General features: G+C 56.7%; 2 protein-coding genes across 5 annotated transcripts; one reads left to right on the top strand and one right to left on the bottom strand.

The window, feature by feature from the left end:
- Positions 1-4,318: 4,318 nt before the first annotated feature.
- Positions 4,319-19,269, bottom strand: FRS3 (fibroblast growth factor receptor substrate 3). 3 transcript variants are annotated; one of them, XM_036869870.1, is made up of 7 exons: positions 18,970-19,269; positions 11,217-11,360; positions 10,105-10,193; positions 9,009-9,195; positions 6,831-6,992; positions 5,841-5,998; positions 4,319-5,557 (listed from the first exon to the last, which is right to left on the bottom strand). In XM_036869870.1, exons 3-7 carry the CDS (start codon positions 10,168-10,170, stop codon positions 4,643-4,645), a joined length of 1,488 nt encoding a protein of 495 aa, XP_036725765.1. In that variant the 5' UTR covers positions 10,171-10,193; positions 11,217-11,360; positions 18,970-19,269; the 3' UTR covers positions 4,319-4,642. The 3 variants fall into 3 exon arrangements, with proteins under 3 accessions (XP_036725765.1, XP_036725764.1, XP_036725766.1); XM_036869869.1 differs by lacking the exon at positions 18,970-19,269 and adding an exon at positions 12,988-13,139; XM_036869871.1 differs by lacking the exons at positions 11,217-11,360; positions 18,970-19,269 and adding an exon at positions 12,988-13,139.
- Positions 15,515-19,846, top strand: PRICKLE4 (prickle planar cell polarity protein 4). 2 transcript variants are annotated; one of them, XM_036869873.1, is made up of 6 exons: positions 15,515-16,057; positions 16,570-16,677; positions 17,377-17,514; positions 17,808-18,011; positions 18,588-18,792; positions 19,263-19,846. In XM_036869873.1, the coding sequence occupies exons 1-6, from the start codon at positions 15,884-15,886 to the stop codon at positions 19,634-19,636; spliced, it is 1,203 nt and encodes a 400-aa protein (XP_036725768.1). In that variant the 5' UTR covers positions 15,515-15,883; the 3' UTR covers positions 19,637-19,846. The 2 variants fall into 2 exon arrangements, with proteins under 2 accessions (XP_036725768.1, XP_036725767.1); XM_036869872.1 differs by having other exon boundaries at positions 15,515-16,060.
- Positions 19,847-19,912: the final 66 nt, after the last annotated feature.

Raw genomic sequence — 19,912 nt, 5'->3', positions numbered from 1 at the left:
GCCTGACTTCCCCAGCCCCAGTCCACAGGCATCCACGGGGTCCCTGAGGCAGGAATGTCCATCCCCAGAGAGGCCAAGAGAGGGGTCCACCTGGTGAGCAAGGCAAGTGGTAGCAAGGCTCCCTACCAACCACTAGCAGGCAGAGTGAAGCTTCCAGAAGAGCTAGGCTGAGAACCCCACGTGTCGCAGCGAGTCCTTGTGACCCACCAACCACAGAGAACTCCCTCCCAGCCCCATTTATGTCTTCCTGTCACTTCCAGGTTCACCGCAAGGGTTGGTGCCTCTAGATTCCAGGACAGACCCAGACGAACAACAAGAAATGCCAGCTGAATGAATGGAGGGTTCAGACTTTGACTTAACAAACCAAGAACTCCAACATCAGGTAGCCGCTGGGGGGCAAGGAATGCTGCAGATGTTTATGTGGAAAGACCTGGTGGCATGCCAGCTCTAAGGTCCCAAGAGCAAGAAGGACCAGTGAAGTGAATGCTATCTCAGGCAGAAGCATAACGTCTAGAGCGCAGGTCATGCTGGGAAGACATTCTCTTATTTGATCCTCACAATTTCTTTTTTTTTTTTTTTGGCCGCAACATGTGGCTTGTGGGATCTTAGTTCCCTGACCAGGGATTGAACCCACGCCCTTGGCAGTGAAAGCGCGGAGTCCTAACCACTGGACCGCCAGGGAATTCCCTGATCCTCACAATTTCAAGACAGAGGAACTGTTATTACCCCTGTGTCACAGATGAAGAAACTGAAGCATGAAGAGGTCAAGTTGTTAGCAAGTGGTAATGCTAAGTTTCAAAGTTCAGCTCCCTTGGCAGAGAGACTAAGCGGTATGTGGGTCCATGAGCAGAATTAGGACGCACTGAGGGACGGTTTTAGGGACATCATAAGACCCAAGTGGAGGGAGTACTTGTGAGGTCGTGAGCTCCCTGTCTGGGGAGTGTGTGAGCAGAAACCTGATAAGCATCTCCAGGAATCCTGTTGAAGGGATCCCCGTATGGGTCCCAGCTTAGCTGACCTACAAGATTCCATCCTGGACTCTGTGATTCTGTAGATACAGAGCCCTGAGGGGTCCACACAGGCCCTCTCACCCCTGCCTCAGCCTCCCATGGCCTTTCTGGGGTCTCGGGGGGGTCCCTCATTATAAACCCTCCTCCGCCTGTATGACTCCCCTTGAAAGTATTGGTCAGAGAACCCGCCAGAGCTCAGGGCCTCTTGTGGGGCTGAGATGCCTGGAGGAGAAGGCAGCGGGGGCAGGCGAAGTCAGGCCCCCTCCGGCACACCCACCTACAAAATAGGAACCATTCCAAGGCATCGAAAGGGTAGAGGGGCAGGGTCCGTGGGTGGGCATTGGACCGACCCTAGGGGAAATCAGGTTCACTTTGCTGTCAACCAGACAAGGCCCTGGCTTGGAATTCAAAAAGATTCCTGAGTGGGAACACTGGGGAATGTGGCCCTTGCCGACACCTGGCCCACTTCTGTCCGGGGCAGCACCCAACACGCTCTCCCCGCAGCCCACCTGAGGGAACGAAGCCCCTTCAGACCAGGTTGGGAGAAGTGCCTGGGAAAGACACACGACTGGCAGGCAGCCCCAGCTCAAGCCACTAATTAACTTCATGGCCTGAGGCAAGTCACTTCACCTCTTGACCTGCTTCCTCCTCTGCACTGTGGTGATAACAATCCAGCCCAGAGAGCTGCAAGAGATAAATGGTCTATAAGGCCCTGTGGAAAGCCGCCCCTGTTTATACCCTTGTAAAGTGCTATTATTACCCACGGGTGGGCTCCGGGAGGGCCCCTCCTGGTCTGACCTGAAATGTCACTCCTGGACAGGATGCTGGCTCCTGTCCTTTCCTGAGGGCCGCCCAGGGGGTGGGTAGGGCCTGATTCTAACTAAGAGAACTGAGCAGTCAGCAAACATTCACCATGTTGGTGGGGATCACTGGACGATGATGGTGATGGAAACAGATTCTGTCCGCACACCACGCCCTGATGTTGGCAGGGCAGGCTCAGACACAGGAGCCGCAGTCGCCCTCCTGGGCATCACTCCCACCCGCCCCTTCCCGCCAGGAAAGCCGTCCGCTCATACCCTACCCGCTCCACCAGAGGAAAATTCCTAGAGTAGACCTTGTGGTCAGAGGCAGTGACCTGGGGAGGGGACGGGGAAGGTTGGCGGCCACACTGGGCTGGAAGCCAATTCCTGGGACATGCCCTGGACCCCCACCCAATGCCCCACAAATATGCAGACTGAAGCGACTACAGCTTGCTCTGGGGGAACCGCCAGGCTCTGACCAAGACCTGGGGACCCCTGAGAGTGAGGCGGAACTGCTCTTCCTTGAGTTGTTCAGCAAAGGAGCAGCAATGAGCCTGAGGTCGGTCTCAGGGGCTGAAGAGTTGTGATGGCCAGTGGTTTTTTTCCGGGGGAGCAGCTGGGTTAAGACAGCTTGCCCACGTCGGTCTGCTTTCTAAAGTGGTGCCACGTTCATCATCTCATTGGCTACTTCTCACAATTAGCTCCGTGTTTTCCAGGGGCAAAAGCCGAGGCCTATTTGGGGTGACCAAACGCTCAAGAGAGCAGAGATAATAGCCAAGTCAGCAGCAGAACCCGGCCTCTTGACTGAAGCCAAGCTCCTGACTCCCCGATGACGGGGTCCACGAATGAGGAGGGTCCTGAGCACACCCATGAGACACTAGCATAGCCAGGGGCCCTCGGCCTGGTCCTGGCACGGCCATGCCTGCCCTCCATCTTGGTCATCCTGTTTGGAGAGTCCATTGCTCCTGACTGTGGAGACCAAAAGGAGGAGCAGGGGTAGCGCGGGAGGACGTGGAGAAAGCAGAATTGAGCTGCCTGTCTGGGTGAGCTGCAGAGAGAGGACAGTACTGCCCTACCGCAGTGTGGGGAAAAGTGCATGAATCCAGCCTGCTGCAGGTGATTCCTCTGGTCCAGAGATCTAAAGCATATAAAGGAGAGAAGGGTCCGGTGCCAGCTGTACCCTGGGACCGTACTGGGCCCCAGGTGAAGGGCCTCTCACATCCTCTGTAGCCATTCCTCTTTGCCCATTTCCTGGACAGAGTGACACCCAAGGTCAGGCAGGTCTGGAAGCCGGTTGGTCTAATCCCCGCCCAGGGGAAAGGGCGCTCCCAGAATTGAGACCCAGGCAGTGGTAAGACAGCAGGAGGAGAAGGGAATTGGGTGGGCCCCATGCTGGCCTGTTTCCTTGGTGTGGAGGACAGGTCTGCTCGCTCCACAGGGCAGGGAGCTGGGGTACAAACGGTGACCAGAGACAAGAAGGCTTGTCCCTAAGTCTTGGACAAACCCTGCTCCCACTCCTCACCAGGGCCCTGAGTGCCTCATGGCAGACACTGGATTTCCTGGAGATTAACCATTCAGGGGTTTGAGACAGGGAGTCTTGAGGCAGGGAGGCTGGTGGGAGGAGGAAGAGAGAAGAGGCAGCCTCCGGACAGGGAAGGGGAGCTTCCGCAACCCCAGCGCTGGGCGGGTGGCGTGTGCAGCCCTGTACAGACCGCGGGCTCCCAGGCAGACGTTCAGATGCGGTGGCTGTCAGGGGGCCACCCCTGCAGTAGGTCAGAGGGGCCCCAAAGAGTCCATTCCCGGGGAGTACTTCTCTGGGAAAGTCCTACTTTGTAAGTCAGATTATTTAGTTACATATTACACTGTTTTTCCCCTTTTGTTTTTTGCTCTTCCTGGGTTTTTATTAAAGTCCTGTTTAAAGGTTCTAATCTTGACCTTGCCATGTTGACGGTGCCGAAGGAGGATCCAGGGTCCACCTTTGGACCAAGGTGGTACAGGAGAGCAGTTAAGTACCCAATGGGACCCACCTGGTGGCAGAAGGGAGACTCAGTGAGGGATTCCAGAGGTGAATCTGGTGTAGCGCCCCGCCCCCCCAAATTTCCCCCACACATTGCCAACCTCAGAGAGTCAGGGTTTTATCTCATCAGGGTAGCTTTCCTTACCGATCCCCTGTCTGCATCTAGGACTCTAGCTGTCCTGTCACTTTACTTTGACAGAGCAGCCACCCCTGGCAACTTTCAGTCTGGGCCGCAGCTTCTTGGAGGAGAAAAAGAAATGGTCATGACTCGACACAAAAACCACAATCACCCCAAATTTCCCAGAGTGAAACCCCTACCTCTGTTAGGCCTCCCCGACTCCCACCCCAGCACCGTGCCAGGAAAGACTCCCTACGAATTCGACATCATCCACCAGGTCAGAATTTAAAAATAATTATATTAATAATAAATATGTTAAATTACATTTAAAACAATAAATAGAAAAATAAACTGATAAATAAAATCAACAGGTACAAAATGTTTCCAAATTTCAACCAAAAAAACACACAGACGACAGACGAGACAGATGACATAACGAGAGGGTGCGAAATGCAATCACGGGGCCCTTCACAGTTTACGTCGCGTCTTCCTCCTCACCTGGTCACCCTCTTCTGTCCCCGACTTGGAGAGCAGACCGGGAGACTCAGTGGCTGATACCTTTGGGGACTCCGGCCAGTGCGGGGAAGCATCTGGTCCCGCCTCAGGGCCCTTCTGCGAAGCAACCCCAACCCCGGGCGTGCGGGTTCAGAGCACAGGAGCGGGAGGCGGAGGCTGCCAGGCGGGTGGAGGGACGTCCCTACAGCGGCAGGTCGGTGCTGTTGTGCCGGGTTTTCCTGGCAGTGCCATCGTCTCGGGGCAGAGCCCTCTGCAGGTTGGACATGGCCACGGTCTTTTTGAGGTCAATCACAGCATAGGAGTCTGAGCTGCGGGCAGGGTGCGTGGTGGGCACAGGGGCTCGGGGGGCTGAGGGGTTCTGGGGCCCCTTGGGGCGGTCTCCACCCCAGCCCTTCAGCTCCACCTGGATGTAGTTGAGCTGCCTGGGGGGCTCGGGGCCCGGCCGGCGGAAATCAAAGTTGAAGACCCTCGGGGAGCCTCGGTGGCGGGTCAGCGGCACAGGAAAGCTGCCGTGGCTGCGGAGGGCAGCCCGGGTGCTGGTGGGCTTCTGCAGTGGGGTCTCATCCTCCTCGCCTTCAGGGAAGCCGTTGGAAGAGGGTGTGAGCCCGTCCCTCGAGTCTCCGTCATCCCCAGCCTCCTCCCCCAGCTGCTGGGCCTGGCTCTCCCACACGGGGGGCAGGGAGGGCAGGTTCTCGTAGTGCAGCAGCGCGGCCCGGCGCTGGGTGAGGCCATTCCAGCCGGGCTCCTCCGGGCTCAGTCTCCAGCCTGCCCCAAGCCGCAGCCCCCCACTGACGTTCTCGTAGGTGCACTTGGGCCGGGCTGGGCACTCGGAAGGGCCCTCGTTGTTATTGTCGTGGTGGAGCGGGTGATGCAGGCTGGGGCAGAGGCCTTGGCACTTGGTCATGTGCCGCCGAGCCGGGGTGGGGCCCAACACGAACTTCACTTGGCCCGGCTGCAGGAACACCTGTGGGTCCCGCTGTTCGGGGCCCCAGGCCTGCGGGGCAAGGGGCGCCCGGCCCTCAGGCAGGGGCTGCAGGCAGTGCCGGCTCCTGCGGTGCTCATCCTCACTGGCTGGCGTGTTGACGTAGGTGTGGGACTGCGGGGGAAGAGTCCAAGGGCAGGAGGGTCCGAGGGCAGAGAGGAAGGAGAGAACAGGGGACAGGATGAGAGAAGAGAAGCACAGGGAAAAGGAGCTGCAGTCTCCTCCTCTTCCTTGTCCTCCTAACCTTCCAGGGAAGCTGCCTCCCTTTCTCGGGACAGGAAGGGACTCTATCAACTTTCTTCCCTCTCATGATCCTCACTGGGAGGAGGTGCCATATTTCCCGGTCCCCCACCCCCACCCAGACCCACAGGAAGACGCCGGGCAGCCACTTGCTCACCTGCTCATCGGGGGCAATGAGGGCATGGGTGGACTCCTCCCCAAGCGAGGGGTGTCGCAGGCTGCTTGTCGAGGGGCGCCGGGGCACTGAGAATCGCAGACCCTCTCCCGGGCAGCCAGGGAAGCCATTGGAGAAGCTGGAGACGGTGTAGCCTAGAGCTGGGCACACAGGAGACAAGGGGGTCCTTAAACCACCTGGCAACTACCTACAACCGTGTGTGTGGCATCCTGGGACTCCTCCAAGTGGAGGGGAGACACTCCCAAGGCCCCCAGGGGGTCAGCCCCGCTGAACTGGCAGTCCCCCATTATCTTCACCTTGTATCTGTTCTCCAAACCCTGCCCTTTCCCTCACAGCTCAGCTTGAACCCCACTTCCCCATCACAGCCTTATCTGAAACACTTAAGGCACACCATGTCACTGGACCGACCCTTCACCTCATTCCAGCTCTGCCACTGAGCTCCAGGGAAGCTCCTCGAAATCAAGGACCATGTTCCTATTTCTTCTGTCCCCCACGGGCCAGCCGATGGAGTGCCAGACACGGAGCAGGTGCTCAGTGTGATTCAGTGAATGAACAAGCAGAAATTGTGGGAACCTCTCCAGACAGCTGTGGGCAGAGATGCCTGCATAAGCCGTCCCGTCAGGAAAGGTATATGGGTATGATCCAGTAGACAGAAGGAAGGAAGCAAAACAGCTCCAGACTGCCGTTTCCATGGAAACCCAATGTCTTCCTGTCTGTTCCCCGACCATCCATCAGTACAAGACCCTGGACTCCCCAGCCTCCACTTGAGTCACCTGACTGGCCCAGGCCAGGACTTATCCATCCCTAGGAGTCGTCGGATGATAGATGACGGTCCTGGAAGCCTGGCTCACCCAGCCATCCCCTCGCCTGCCTGCCTGACTCATGCCTCCAAGACTGGTGCTTCCTGGGGCTATGCTTGTACGTGCATGTGCGTGTGCACTGGGGTGCTGAGGCGGTGGGGGTTCTCCTCACCATTGGGAGGCTGGGGGGCCCGAGGGAGGTCGAGCTCAGTCGGGTGGCTGTTGCGGGTGATGATGACCGGTTCTTCCATCACATTGATGCTGTTGCACTGCATCAGATCCTGGAGGAGATTGAAGATTTCCTCGGCCCGGGAACACTTAAATGCAAATATCCCTGAAGAAGGAGAGGAAGAAATGAGGCTCCTCTGACCCTGTGTCCTATAGGGAAGGACTAGAGAGGCTGAACAGATGCACAGAGCTCAGGACAAGTCCCTGACCTCCAGTCCCAGGCCTGCAGAGGGGTGGGAGAGGCCCTCACACTGAGCATTCTCCCCAGCACCCTCCAAAGTCTAAGAGCCACAGGAGGAGCTGGCCCCAGGCCCCCGCGGCCCACCCTAACACACTCTATCCATTACCACCATCTTAAGATCTAATACTTCAGCTACATTCCTCCGAGGTTAAATCCTTTTCATAAGGATGTGTGTGCACCAGGGTGAAGGGAAGTGAAGTAAAAAATCAAAGTGGAAGGGACAGTGTCAGATGAGTGACCACTCCACCTCACATGCTGCCCCCATCTTCCTCTGCCTGCCACCCCTTACTCCCCGGAAAAATGAGCTCCGCCAGGGCACCAGCCCTCAGCTCTATGCCCAACAGCCTCTAAGCTCTTTGAGGGTGGGAGGGTCTGTCCTGTTCACTGCTTATTCACTGCATACTTAGCCCAGTGCCAGGCCAGAGAGTGACTGTCTACTGTGTATAGGCCCCTGGCCTTATGGAGCTTGAAGTCTGGTGCAGAAAGGAAGGATGGGCTGACTAGCTAAAGGACAAATATGGCAAGGCAACCACGTGGCTCCTCCATGCAGCCAGCCTTACAGCCCCTCAAACTCCAAGGCAGCAACTCACGGTCCTGGCACAGCAGGACTGGGCTGAGCACACATGACTCAGGGGATCCAAAGATGCTCTTGGGGTGTTGGGCCAGCCTGGGATTCTGCACTCCCCCTGTGTAACAGTGGGACCCAGGACTCAGGGGAAGCCACTTGGGATGTACATGTGCACGTTCCAAACAAAGACAAACTAGGTTGGGGTATGAGGTCTGCAGGAATGGGATGAGAAGGATAGAAAGGAGGGGAAGAAATAGGGCTATTCTTTCCTCATTCTATTCTATTTATTATAGCTCATTCCAAGATACGTCAAGAGCTTCGAAAAGGCTGGGAAAGCCTGGAGTTTTAGAAGAACCCTGTGTTGGGGCCTAGGGAGCTCCTCTGGGATCTCCAGTGTGGATTAATCACCACCAGGAGCAGAGAGGCCCCTTCCTCCCCTCTCTCTGCTCAGCCAGCGTTAACTGCTTCTGCCTCATGAGTTCCAAAGGTAAGGTGCACAGAGGGGCGGGCTCCCCCAGCCAGTACAACCTCAGAGACACACTGTTGTGTTGGTGGCCTCATCAGAGGAGCTTGCTCATTCCATCCCTGCAGTCACACCTCCGCACTGCATTGAACACAATCCCTTGTGGGATTCCTTCTAGCAGAGCTTAGGCCTGTGTCCTCAAAGAAGGCCCAGACCATGCCACCCCTTCAAAGAGCCATGGCTGGCCCCAGCCTTGACTTCATGCAACAACCCACCCCTCCCTGACCTCTGGCTGCAGGGAGAAAGGGGAAGAAGGCAGAATACCTCACACTCCACCACCCACAGGTGACAGGAGACAAAGATTAACCTCGCGAGGGTTACTCTGTATACCACGGACCTCCCCAAATCTATCATTCCCATGCCACACAGCCCCAAGGCAGCCAGAGCTCTTGCCTGACCTTTCATTATACACAGGAACCAGGGTATATGACTTGGGGCTCAGTTTGTTCCTACTTAGGGGGCAAGAGGGACCCTGAAACTAGAGTAAGAGAGGGAGGAGGAATTGCTTGCTTTCCCAGGCCTGGGAGCACTAGCTCCTTCCCGTGGGCTGTGCAACAAATGACCTCACAGAGCCACCCAGGCCGGAGTTGCAATGATCGAAGAGAAAAAGCACTGGCCTGGGAGTCCACTTAGTTCTGTGTGCTCTTGGCCACAACCCTTCCCTTCTCTGGGCAACACCTGCCAAGTGGACAGACTTCCCCACTGTCCCTCAAGCTACGACTTCCAGCCCCAATACCTGTCCCAGGCACACAAGCCCCCATCCCAGCGTGAGGCAGGGGCTGGTACTCACCCTGGCCAGTCTGACACCGGCGGCCACTCTCAAAAGAGAAGAGGTTGGAGTCATAGCCATAGCGCCGCAGGCAGAGGTAAGGCCAGCGGACAGCCTCGCGCCGATGCAGGTGCAGCACCAGCTCGCTCTGCGTCAGCTCCATCACTCCGGAGCCCAGCTCCACCCCCTCATCATCCACATTCGTCACCTGGCAGGGGCAGGGGACAGAAGGGTTAATGGGTGAGTCCAACAAGTGTGTCCAGGTCCGTGAGCCACTGGGAATCCCACACAATTACTGGGACACGGATGAAGCAGCACCGCTGACCCACTACAGTTCTCTAGGTCTTAGTTTTGTCATTTGGGCAGTGAGGGGAGGGGTGGTTAGTCGACCCCCAAGGTCAGATGGTTAGACGTGCAAAGTTAGATGACCCTAAATGGTCCATGGCTGGTATCCAAGGACCAGATGTTAATGGGAGAATAGGTTCTGTTGTAAGTTCAAAATCTTAAGACCCTGGGAGAATCAAACCCAAGCAGAACAAATATAAAGGCCTCCACCACCTCCCCAACTGCAGGACCTTGCTGAGGGCTCCCTCTTCTGGTGAGCAAGAGAAACCTGGGCCTCAAGATGCCGGGGTGAGGAGGGGGCGCCCCCTACAGGGAGGTGGAAGGAGCAAGGCGGGGGTGCACCCAGGTCCACTGGGCCAGGCCTCAGCTTCCCAAAGCAAACAGCAAACACTAATACTGTGCTTAACATGTGTTAAGCACTGTTTGAAATACTCGACACATGTTAATTCACAAATACAGACTTTTGTTGTTTTCTCCGAAAAGTTATAATGTAAAGTTACAAAGATACACTGACAGGAGTGAACATTCTGAAAGCACAATCTTTGCTACTCTTATTACAGCATTTCTTCATTCTTAGTAATACCAAGAGCCACAAAAAAGGCAGTGGCCTGAGCCCGTTCTCCTTGGCACTGCTCAGAGGTCCTGAGCTTGCGAAGCCCACAACCTCAGCCAGTCATTTCACCTTCTCTAGGGAGGTTGAAGCAACTTGACAGCTCGGGCCGAGCCCAGGAGGCCGTGCTGGGAATGTGGGAGAGGAGGGGGCTGTGGGTACCTTGAACTTGCTGGGGTGGTTGTCTGGGACGCTGTCTCTGTTCAGGCAGCTGCAGCAGCTCCCCATGGTGTCAGAGCAGCCGGCCCGCCCTAGGGAAAAACACAAGGGACAGGAAGGTCATCGAGGTCAGCTCCCAAAGGGCCTGCTCTGGGGAACTCTGGCCGAACCACCTCGTTTTGATCACCTACTCTGTCTAAGACTCACAGTCCCTCCCTCAAGGAGTTCACATTCTCAATCCAGGGCCAGACACACACTGGATAAACATTAATTCAAGTTAGGACGTGTTAAGGATTAATGCTGATGGAGGGATGGAGAGAGCTTCTTAGGGGCAACATTTGATCTGGACCTTAAGAAGTATGTAGGATTCTGACTGATGTAATGACAGGGAAGGGCAGTCTGGGCAGCAGGAAAAGCATGGTTAAAAGTAGGGACCCAGACGAAGTGATCTGCATCAGGAGTTGGGTGCCAGCCCAGTGCCCTCCTCCAGATTCAGTGAAGAAACTGTAGTTGGGAGACCCAGACACTTTGGCCTGGACCTTTCTCCTTGTTCCTCCTTTTCCACCTCACTCCTCCCACATCATCCAAATCCTCTCTTTTCTTTCCTCACCACCATCCCAACATCCACCTCAAATTTATCTTTTTGATGTTCTCTTCAAATGAGATGTTACATTATGGTCAAGAGATAGACTCAGAAGATTGAACATTTAAAACAGAGCACTACTTATATAACCTTGAGTTGGTATTTCTTCATTAAAAAAATAAACGCTGGGTTTGCTCCCCTTTGTCCAAAGGGGAGAACAGAGGCCTTAATATCTGTTTTTTTCCTCAAGGATTATGGCACTCGAATTAGACGCCACAACAGTTGGGCCTGTGCCTAGGATGGAGGTGATACCACCAGGCTACAGTGACCTAAGGGAGCAAGCAAACACATGGACCGATTCCAACCAGAAGTTATGGGTTTGCAACTTTCTGCAAGAAATGAATCAGCAGGATTAGGTATCTTTCTAGAATTCCCGCTGAAAGTGTAAAGCCTTGAACAATCCTGACTTGCACCCTCTACTCCTCCCAACTTGGAAAACTCCAGAAAAGTGGCTCCTATACACAGCTCTCACCTCACCCAGGCCATCGGGGAGCTGACCATGGGAGGGGCATGGGGAAGGATCCCCACTTTATTCCCCCTGTTCTTGGTGGGGTGTCATGGCAAGCAGTCTGCAGAGAAGTCACCTGGATCTCCCTGGGACACACCTGGGGCTCACCTAGCATAGGAGACAGAGACCACAGGTTAGTGGAAACCTTCCATTCTCACCCCCAGTTGTTAATGAAACTGACTTGCCGTCAGTCCATCCCACCTGGATATCTATTCCAGCCCTAATGGGATAGAAACACCAATGAAGGAAGTGAGAGCAAGAGCAAAGGGACCACAAATTCTAAGCCCCATAGGCCCTGAGAGGGACAGACTCCCCTGGCATCAGTGACTTTGAAGTCTGAGGCAGCCCAGGACATTTTAAGTCACCTCTAGACCCCATCTGAATCCTGTTACAACCAATATCAAGATCACCACCTTACCTTTGCTGAGAACTTGAACTCTACAGAGAGCTTTCTCAAAAGGACACTAAGATGTATTAGAAAGAGCAATGGCTTATGATTCAGGAAACCAGTAGTCTTTTTTGTTGCTACTAAGTATCTGGGAGAGTCTGCCAAGTAGATTCTCCATCACCACCCCCAACTCCCACCCCAAGGCCTTAGTTTTGAAGGGAAACATCTGTCAACTGTGGAACTTCTAGCTTCAATAACCTCTAGAGGTAAGTTTGTAGGACAAACATAGCTAAAATCAACATTTTCCTCTTCTAGGACAAGCTCCTTCAATCTCACATGTGGAAGCTTGATAGATTTTCTGTTCTCCAAACTCTGAAAGGCCTAAAAGTTAACATAAATGCTAACAATCAATCAAAATTTCAGTAATCTGAGCCCTAGGTGGACAAGTCGACAAGCCGGTACCCTGAAGATCCTTGAAATCCCACCCTCCTGCTCTGGAAAAACAAGGTCATTTCCCAGGGCCCCTGGTGCTCTGCATCCTTGGACACTTCCCAGGTAAAAGGACGCCTACCCTCTTGGTCTGGCTTACTCTCTGGAAGGGGGCAGCAGGATGAGGAAGGTATGCACAGCCTAAAGGCAGACAGCTGGGTAAATATTGGGGCTTGAGCCACCAACAGGGAGTCTGGGGGTGAAGCCAAGAACTACAAGGTGCAAGATGGGGTAGGGCGCTGCACCTTTTCCTGTCCCCTTCACTTCTCTTTAAGATACCAGGACATATCATGACAGTCCAACGAGGGGGGTTACATCGGGTGGGACAGGAGGAGGGGTCGCTGGTCTGAGACAGGTGTAGATTGGGGGTGGGAGTTTGAGGTTATAGGGACTCAAAACGTATGAGAGGGATCAGGGAAATGTGGACAAATTTTTTGGATTTGAGCACGGTGCAAGGAGAATGGGGGACATGAAGACTCAGAGGAATTTCAGGGCGGTGGATGCATCTGGGGGCATCCAGGAGAGAATGGTGCTCTGTGAGCGTATCAGGGGAATTTGCAGGAGTGAGGGGTTCTGAGGGCTCCAGGACACATGAAGGTGTGTCCGGGGGTGGGGGTGGGGTGGTTCTGGGGGCTTAGAGACAGATTTAGGTAACAGGGTTGACAGGCGAATTTCTAGATACCGGGAAGGAATAGGGGAGGTCAGGGCCGCGCGTTGTCCCTGGATCCCCGCCCCCAGCCCCAGGTTTCCACCGACCGCCCGCCCGGGGCTTCCTTGGGAGGGAGTGGAGACTGCGGCGCGGCGCGGTGCGGCCTCGGTGGAGCCGCCTCGCCCCCGCCCCGCCGCGCCCCGACTCACATCGCCCCGCGGCCCGGGCGGCGCCGGGCCCCGGTCCCGGGTCCCGCTTCAGCAGCCGCCACCCGCCCGGAGCTAAGGCCTCCCCTCCCCGTGGCGGCGGGGTCAGAGGTCACCGGTAGCACCAACGAGACGCTGCGGGCAGGCAGACCCGATCGGGGGCGACCGGCGCGCAGCCTAGAAGGTCCCTTTGGAGGACTTTGCAGTAGGGAGCAGGGAGCATGCGCAGACGCCAGAGGGCGCTCAGGGCCAGCGACTGAGAGAGCCCGGCGGGGGCGGGGCGGAGCCTGGGGCGGGGGCGGGGGCGGGGCTCGGGGCGGGGCTGAGGGGGACCAGAGGTAGAACCAAAGGTTTCCACTCCCAGGATCAGAAAAAGGATCCGAGCGGCTGGCGGGGCGGGGGAGAAACACGAAAGATTAGGGGAGGAGCCTGAAGGGATGGAAGGGAGAAGGGCAGGACGAGGGACCCCAGGAAGGGCTTGGGGACAAGGGGGAGGGAATTAGGTGGGGTGGGGACACACAGAGAGGGGCGGGGCTAGGAGACAAGAAGGAAGGTCTGGGGGGACCTGCAGGCTCTGAAAGGCGTTCTGTTCCGCGAGTGCTTGAGGACCCGGCATAACGATGGCTCCCGATGGTCTGCTCTGCGCCCGCCGGGACGCGGTCCCAGTGCTAAGCCCATGGGCACGGGGGCAGTGGAGCCTGCACACTTTCCACCCGAGATCCCTCAAATGCTTTCTTTCAGTCGGCAGCTCTAGGCCCCTCCCCCCGTCCGGCTCTACCAGCCCCGGAGGGGCTGGCAGGGCCCGCGTGGGGCGTGGGAGCGGAAGGCGCGCTCCCGGGGCGGGCAGAGGCGGGTGTCGAGGCCTGAGGGTGGGAACTGGGTGAAGGGCCCGACGGCAGGGTCTGTCCAGAACTGCCCGGACAACAGCGCGCAGCGAGGGTGAGACCCCGGCGGAGTCCCGTCCCTTCCCCTAAACTCCCAGCAGCCAGACTGGGAACCCCAGCTGACTCGGGAACCACACCGCGTCCCACTTCGGAGGTGGGCCCCGCATGCCCAAGAAAAAACTTTGGGGATCTGTCGAGAGGGCACTTGGCGGGACCAGACACTTCTCTTCCCCTTCTTCCTCTCACTGTCCCGGGAAACCTTCCATCCCTTACACCCTCCTCCTCCCCCGCCACTTCCCAATCCCTAGACTCTGCACTTCAGGGCAGGGGTGGGTTGGGAAGGTGGAACTCCTGAGACTGGTTACACCTGCGCGGGGGCGGGGAGGGGGTTCAGTCTTGTCCCTTTTGTAAGGGGGGAGGGGAATTCTGGAAGGAATCCAGCACGTAAGTGGGGTCCAGTGCTAAGTGGACGTGGAGTTATGCCGCCCTGGGGGGATGAAGGGTGAGGGGTGAAGACTGATTTCTGAGTGTTGTTCCTGTGTGGGATGATTTCATGCAAACTAGAACTAATCTGGAAGAGAGGGTGCAAGTTTCCTCTGGGGCCCGATACCCCGCTTCGATGCCCACCCCCTCCCCCAAGCATCTCTTGTTGCCTGGAGCCCCAGGGGACATGGCTACTCCTGGCCCTGGGTGTGAACAGCCCATCCTGGCTGCCTTCCACAGGAAACCTGATCTGAGGGACAGAACAGGAAGGAAGCAGATGGGTGTGGAGCCAGGAAGCAGGGAAGGGTGGCACAGGGCGGGGGCTCCGGGCTGGGAAGCACTATAATTGTCACAGTCCAAACCCTGTCCCCAGCCCCAAAGCTGGGTCTTATAGAGGCCAGGGATTTGGTGGTGCCCTCCTGTGCCCAGCTGCCGTTAGAATACAACCCAGCTCTCAAACGCAACCTCCTCCTCTAAAGCTTCCCTTAGCCTTCTAACGTGACCTCAGGCAAGTTTAACCTCAGTTTGTTTCAACCGTAAAATGGGATAATAGAAACTACCTCACAGGATTGTTGTGAGGATGGACTATATTATGTAACATGCTGGAAAAGTCCCTGGCACAGGGTAAACATTCTAGAAAAGTTTCCTCTGTTTTTTTTTTCTTCCTAGGGTGCTGTGTATATCTGCCCAGAACCCTGGCCCCATCCTGCCTGGTTTCATCTGTGCCTTACCCAGTAGACTATGAGCTCCTTGAGGGCAGGGGCCATCCCTTTTCTACTTCAGTAGTCACCTCCTATCCCCAAGATACTGTGGCCATACCAGGGCTTGCCCAGAGGAGGGCTGAAGAGATGCACTTTGAATTATCCAATGAAGTTGCCACTAGAGATAGAAGATAGAAGCACAGGATTTCGTCTGTCCTGGAGGAGCTGATAGACTAGATGGGGAGCTGAGAGAGACACAGGGAGCAAAGAGAAACATTAGGTGCTAAATCTTGTGGCACCCACTGTACTTATTTCTGGAGCTCGGGGAAAGGACAGCTGGTATGAGCTGGATAGGCTGAGAAGGGCCTCCCGGTGAAGTGGTCCTTTCACCCAGCCCAAGCCTACAGCGGGAAAAGCAGAGAGAGGTGAGGAAGTAGGCTCACTGGGTGCTGAGTGCACAGTGAGAAGTGGTGGGAGCTATGGCTGGGGAGGTGGGGAACAAGGGGCCAGTCTACCCAAAGGCTCACCAGAAAGGCAAAATGCCCTCTCCTTCCACTATGGGCCTCCTGTTTCCTCCATCCCAATCTTGGGAGACCCCAGAGTTTGAGCTTCAGAAACTCTGGAGGTGAAAGGTTTGGCCTCAAGATCCGGCTCTGCTATTTACTAGCTGTGTGACCTTGGGCAGACCATGTACGCTTTGCAAGCCTCAGTTGGGCCATCTGTAAAATGGTGATAAGAACACCACCTGATTCACATAGCTGTTGGGAGGACTGAAGGAGATAACACCCATAAAGCATTTAGCCTGCCTAGCACACTGTCGTGGCCCAATAAATGGGAGGCGTCTTGTTGTTTTCTGTGCAGACTTTGCTACCAATGTCACTGCTGAACTCTGGCTGGCCCCACCGAGGGGAGAGGCTGACCCCTCCGGAGCCAAATCCACCAGTCAACTCAGACAGCAACCCAGGTCACGGGCCAGAGGAGGACCCTGAGGAAACCTCTGCTCAGGTGGTAGGGGTCCTGCCCTTCCCTCTGAGACCAACATCCCCTCCATCCTTTGGGCCTCTTCCCATTTCCACCAAGTGGGAGGTAGTTAGCCTTTGTGCCCAGCTTCTTGCAGCCCTTTCTCTTTGCAGGAATCCCTGTCCCTACAGCCCTCTCAGGACACAGGGGTTCGACTTCTTTAAACTTATCCACATGAATACATGAATACTCTCCTAGGGGGTCTGTGTTGTAAAAGCAGAACCTAGGGACTTTGGCCCTAAGGCGTGAAAGGGGTGATTTCAAGCATAAGAAGGAAGCTGTTTTGGAGTGTGCCCCCCCTAACCTGCCTCAGTCAGACCACAAACATGGGAGTGGATCAGCTGTCTTTGTGATCTTGAAGGAGGATCCTCCAAATGGAGGGGGGTGCTTGGATGTTGTTCCAGATTGGCGAAGAGGTGGCAATGAAGAGGGAAGGAAAGAAGGGGAAGGAAGGAAAAGCCGAGCTCTGCTTCTCTCCTTTTGCTGCGTTTCCTCAGGATCCTGAAGTCCTGAGCTTGGGGAACCCTGGCCTGGACACCAACCAAGCCCCCAGCTGGCCTGGACTCCGGACCCTCCTGCAGCAGCTCCCTCCGCAGGACAGCGATGTGGGTCTCCCTCTCCCCAGCTTTCCTCTCTCTTGCCTCCCTTTCTTTACTTACCGTGGGAAGAAGTTTGGTCCAAAAGGCAGGGGACGTGCATTTAAGGCCTAGCTTTGCCACTAATTGGGGGAAGTCATCCCCCACCCCCAGCCTGAGCTTTCACAACTACATAATGGGTGCAGTAACATCTGCTCTGCCCACCACAATGCTTAGTTGAAGAGCAAATGAGAAAATGGATATGACCAGCTTTTGAAACTGATAATGGAATGTACAAATGTAGAGAGTATGGTGGTTAAGTATTTATTGAGGGCCTATGTGTGCCCAGTCTAAAGGCTTACAGTTCAGCTGGGGAGGCGAGGCAGGAGAATAGGGAATAAATAGGGAAAATACAGTGGGAAGTGATATTAAGCTACAGCTCATTGGGAGCCAGGATCTAAATATATGGAGATGGGCTAAGTGCTGTAGGGCTGTCAGGACCTGAGCAATCACCATTCTTGGGGTGGGGGCAGTGAGACGGAGGTGGACTTATGCCAGTTCTTTTCCCTCTTTCCCTCTCCTCAGTGCCCTTCTGTGCTGTTATCTCCTGCACCTCCCTGAGGTTTCACAACCTTCCTTTGACCCAGCAGCTAAACCTCCCCTCTCCAGTCAAACTTCAACCTTGCCTGCTGGGGCTCTCCCGGTCACAGTGGACATCTGTTTCTGCAGGAGCGCTACTGCCTGGCCCTTGGGGAGGAGGAGCTGGCTGAGCTGCGGCTCTTCTGTGCCCAGCGGAGGCGGGAGGCCCTGGGACAGGGGGTGGCCCGCCTAGTACCTCCCAAGCTTGAAGAATGCACCTGTGAAAAGGTATGTAGCACCCTCCCCCCAGTATTCCCCTTCCTCCTCTTTGCCCTCTCACTTCTTCAGAAGGGGCTGGCTTCTGGGACTCTGGAGGGGGAAAAGGGGTTTGGGGATTGACAGTTTGGCAAAGTTTAGGAAAAAGGGAAACCAAATTTAGGGGTTCTTCGTGGAGCCTGCAGTGGAGGTGGGCTTGCCAGAATATGGGGAGAACAGTTAGGTTGGGGTTGGGATGGAAGAGCCAGGAGAGAAGGTAGGAGGGTGGTGTGGCCTCTGACCAGCCCAGCACCCGCACCCCGCAGTGCAGGGAGCAGCTGAGGCCAGGGGAGTACGGAGTGTTCGCAGCTCGGGCAGGAGAGCAGCGCTGCTGGCACCGGGCTTGCTTTGCCTGCCAGGCCTGTGGCCAGGCCCTGATAAACCTCATCTACTTCTACCACGATGGGCGTCTCTACTGCGGCCGTCATCACGCAGAGCTGCTGCGGCCGCGCTGCCCGGCTTGTGACCAGGTACAGCCTCGAGGGGAGGGGCTGGAGGGGGTCTGCCCAGGGTCCAACGCGGCAGATGCAACGGGACACCTCTTCCAGTACCACGGAGTGGGGAACAGAGAACTAGGAACCAGCCTGGGAACTTTGTATTCCCTTTGCTCTGACTTGAGCTCTGGGCACCTGGGACTCGTTGCCTTTGTGCCCTCCCTCACCGCAAGCAGAGTCTCCCAAATTTTCTTGGACTGAGAGAATTTCTCCAGAGCGGGAACTCTTAGACAGACGTTCATCTCAGTACGTCGGGTGCCCAGTGCTGGGCCTGCTCCTGCGAGGAACTCCCTCAATGTCCGCACAAGAGGCTGCACGGAACCCTGGGTTGGGCGTCCAGGAGACCCAGGTCGCACTTCTTCAGGCTGTGCCACCTGCTAGCTGGGAGATACTGGCTAAGCCAATCAGCCCTCCCCGCATCCGAGAGTGGTTGAGTAGATCAAATGGGAATGTCTGTAGACGTGCTTTAGCGTCAACTGGGTATAAGGCGTGGTTACTGGATGAATGAATGAGTGAATGAATGAATGAGCCGTTCCCCTCTCCCTCTCCCAGCTGATCTTCTCCCGCCGCTGCACCGAGGCCGAGGGACGGCGCTGGCACGAGAACCACTTCTGCTGCCAGGACTGCGCCGGGCCCTTGGGCGGGGGACGTTATGCCCTGCCGGGCGGCGGCCCCTGCTGCCCCAGCTGCTTTGAGAGACGCTATTCGGATGCCGGCTCGAGTCCGGCCCCGACAGTGGAAGGCAGGGCGTCCCCGGGTAAGAGAGGAAGGTGTAGATCAAAGGGGAAGGGGGCAGCGGCTTGGGCTGGGCTGAGGAGGGGTTCTCCCGGGCTGGGACCCTCGTCCCGGTCCCACGCCGTCCCGCCCCTCCAGCAGCGCCCCCGTCCCCCCCACCGCACCCCCAGACCCGAGCCTCGGGGCCCGCAGCTCTCACCGCGCGTCCCTGGCCGGAGCGCTCCGAGGGCCTCCAGAACCCACCCCGCGCCGCGGTTGAGGCTGCGGCGCGGGACTCGCTCCTGGGCTGGGTCCGCGGCCGCCCTCTGCTGGGCGGAGGCGGGGAGGGGCGGGGAGCCGGGAGAGGACTCACCGCGGCGGCGCGCAAGGCCCGGGGGCGGGGCGGGAGGCTGGGCCCCGACTGGGACTGGCTTCTGGCGGCCGTCCCGCCCGGGTCTGGGAGAGGGAGACTCGCGGCTCTGAGATGGGCGTTTCTGACCCGGCCCGGAACAGGGGAGGCGGAGCTCGGCGGAATTGAAGACGGGCACCGCGCCCCGCGGAATGCCGCGATCATCTCCCGGGCAGCCATTCTCTCTACTGCCGCCAGCTCCAGTCTGGAAACCCAGAGGGGGACGCTTGGATCCAGCCCGGAGCAGGAGTGTAGAGCTGGGGACCAGGCGGAGACACCCAAAGGGCAAGAGCAGGGCTGCCCAGAGACTCCCCTTGATCCCAAGGAGGACGCTTCCTGCGCCACCTGCTCCTCTTCCTCTGAATCGGAACCCGAAGGCTTTTTCTTAGGCCAGCGCCTTCCCCGGCCCTGGGAGACCCCCGGCAATCTCCAAGCTGGGGACAGCGACACCTCCAGGAAGCATTGCACCATTTGCTAGTGGCGCGGCCCGGAAAAAGGGTGGCGGGGGAGGTGATCTGTAAGGTGAGAGAGCAAAGCTGTCCTCCCCCTATAAAAATCCTAGACTGATCGCCATCAGGGCCATGGCTGGGAGAGGCGGCGAAATGACAAATTTGGAGTGCTTCCTTTTAGCCCGCACATTCTATGACTTTTCACGGAGACTCTTGGGGAGCCCCATTCCTCAGAGCTACGCATCCCCTTTTGAATGAGACCCTACCCCACCCCCACAGGCTGGGCAGCCCCATCCTCAGCATCC

This window comes from Balaenoptera musculus, chromosome 11 (genome assembly GCF_009873245.2).
Source record: "Balaenoptera musculus isolate JJ_BM4_2016_0621 chromosome 11, mBalMus1.pri.v3, whole genome shotgun sequence".
Lineage (NCBI taxonomy): Eukaryota > Metazoa > Chordata > Mammalia > Artiodactyla > Balaenopteridae > Balaenoptera > Balaenoptera musculus.
Note: the sequence above shows the minus strand (reverse complement) of the source record. Positions and strands in the feature narration are given on the sequence as shown.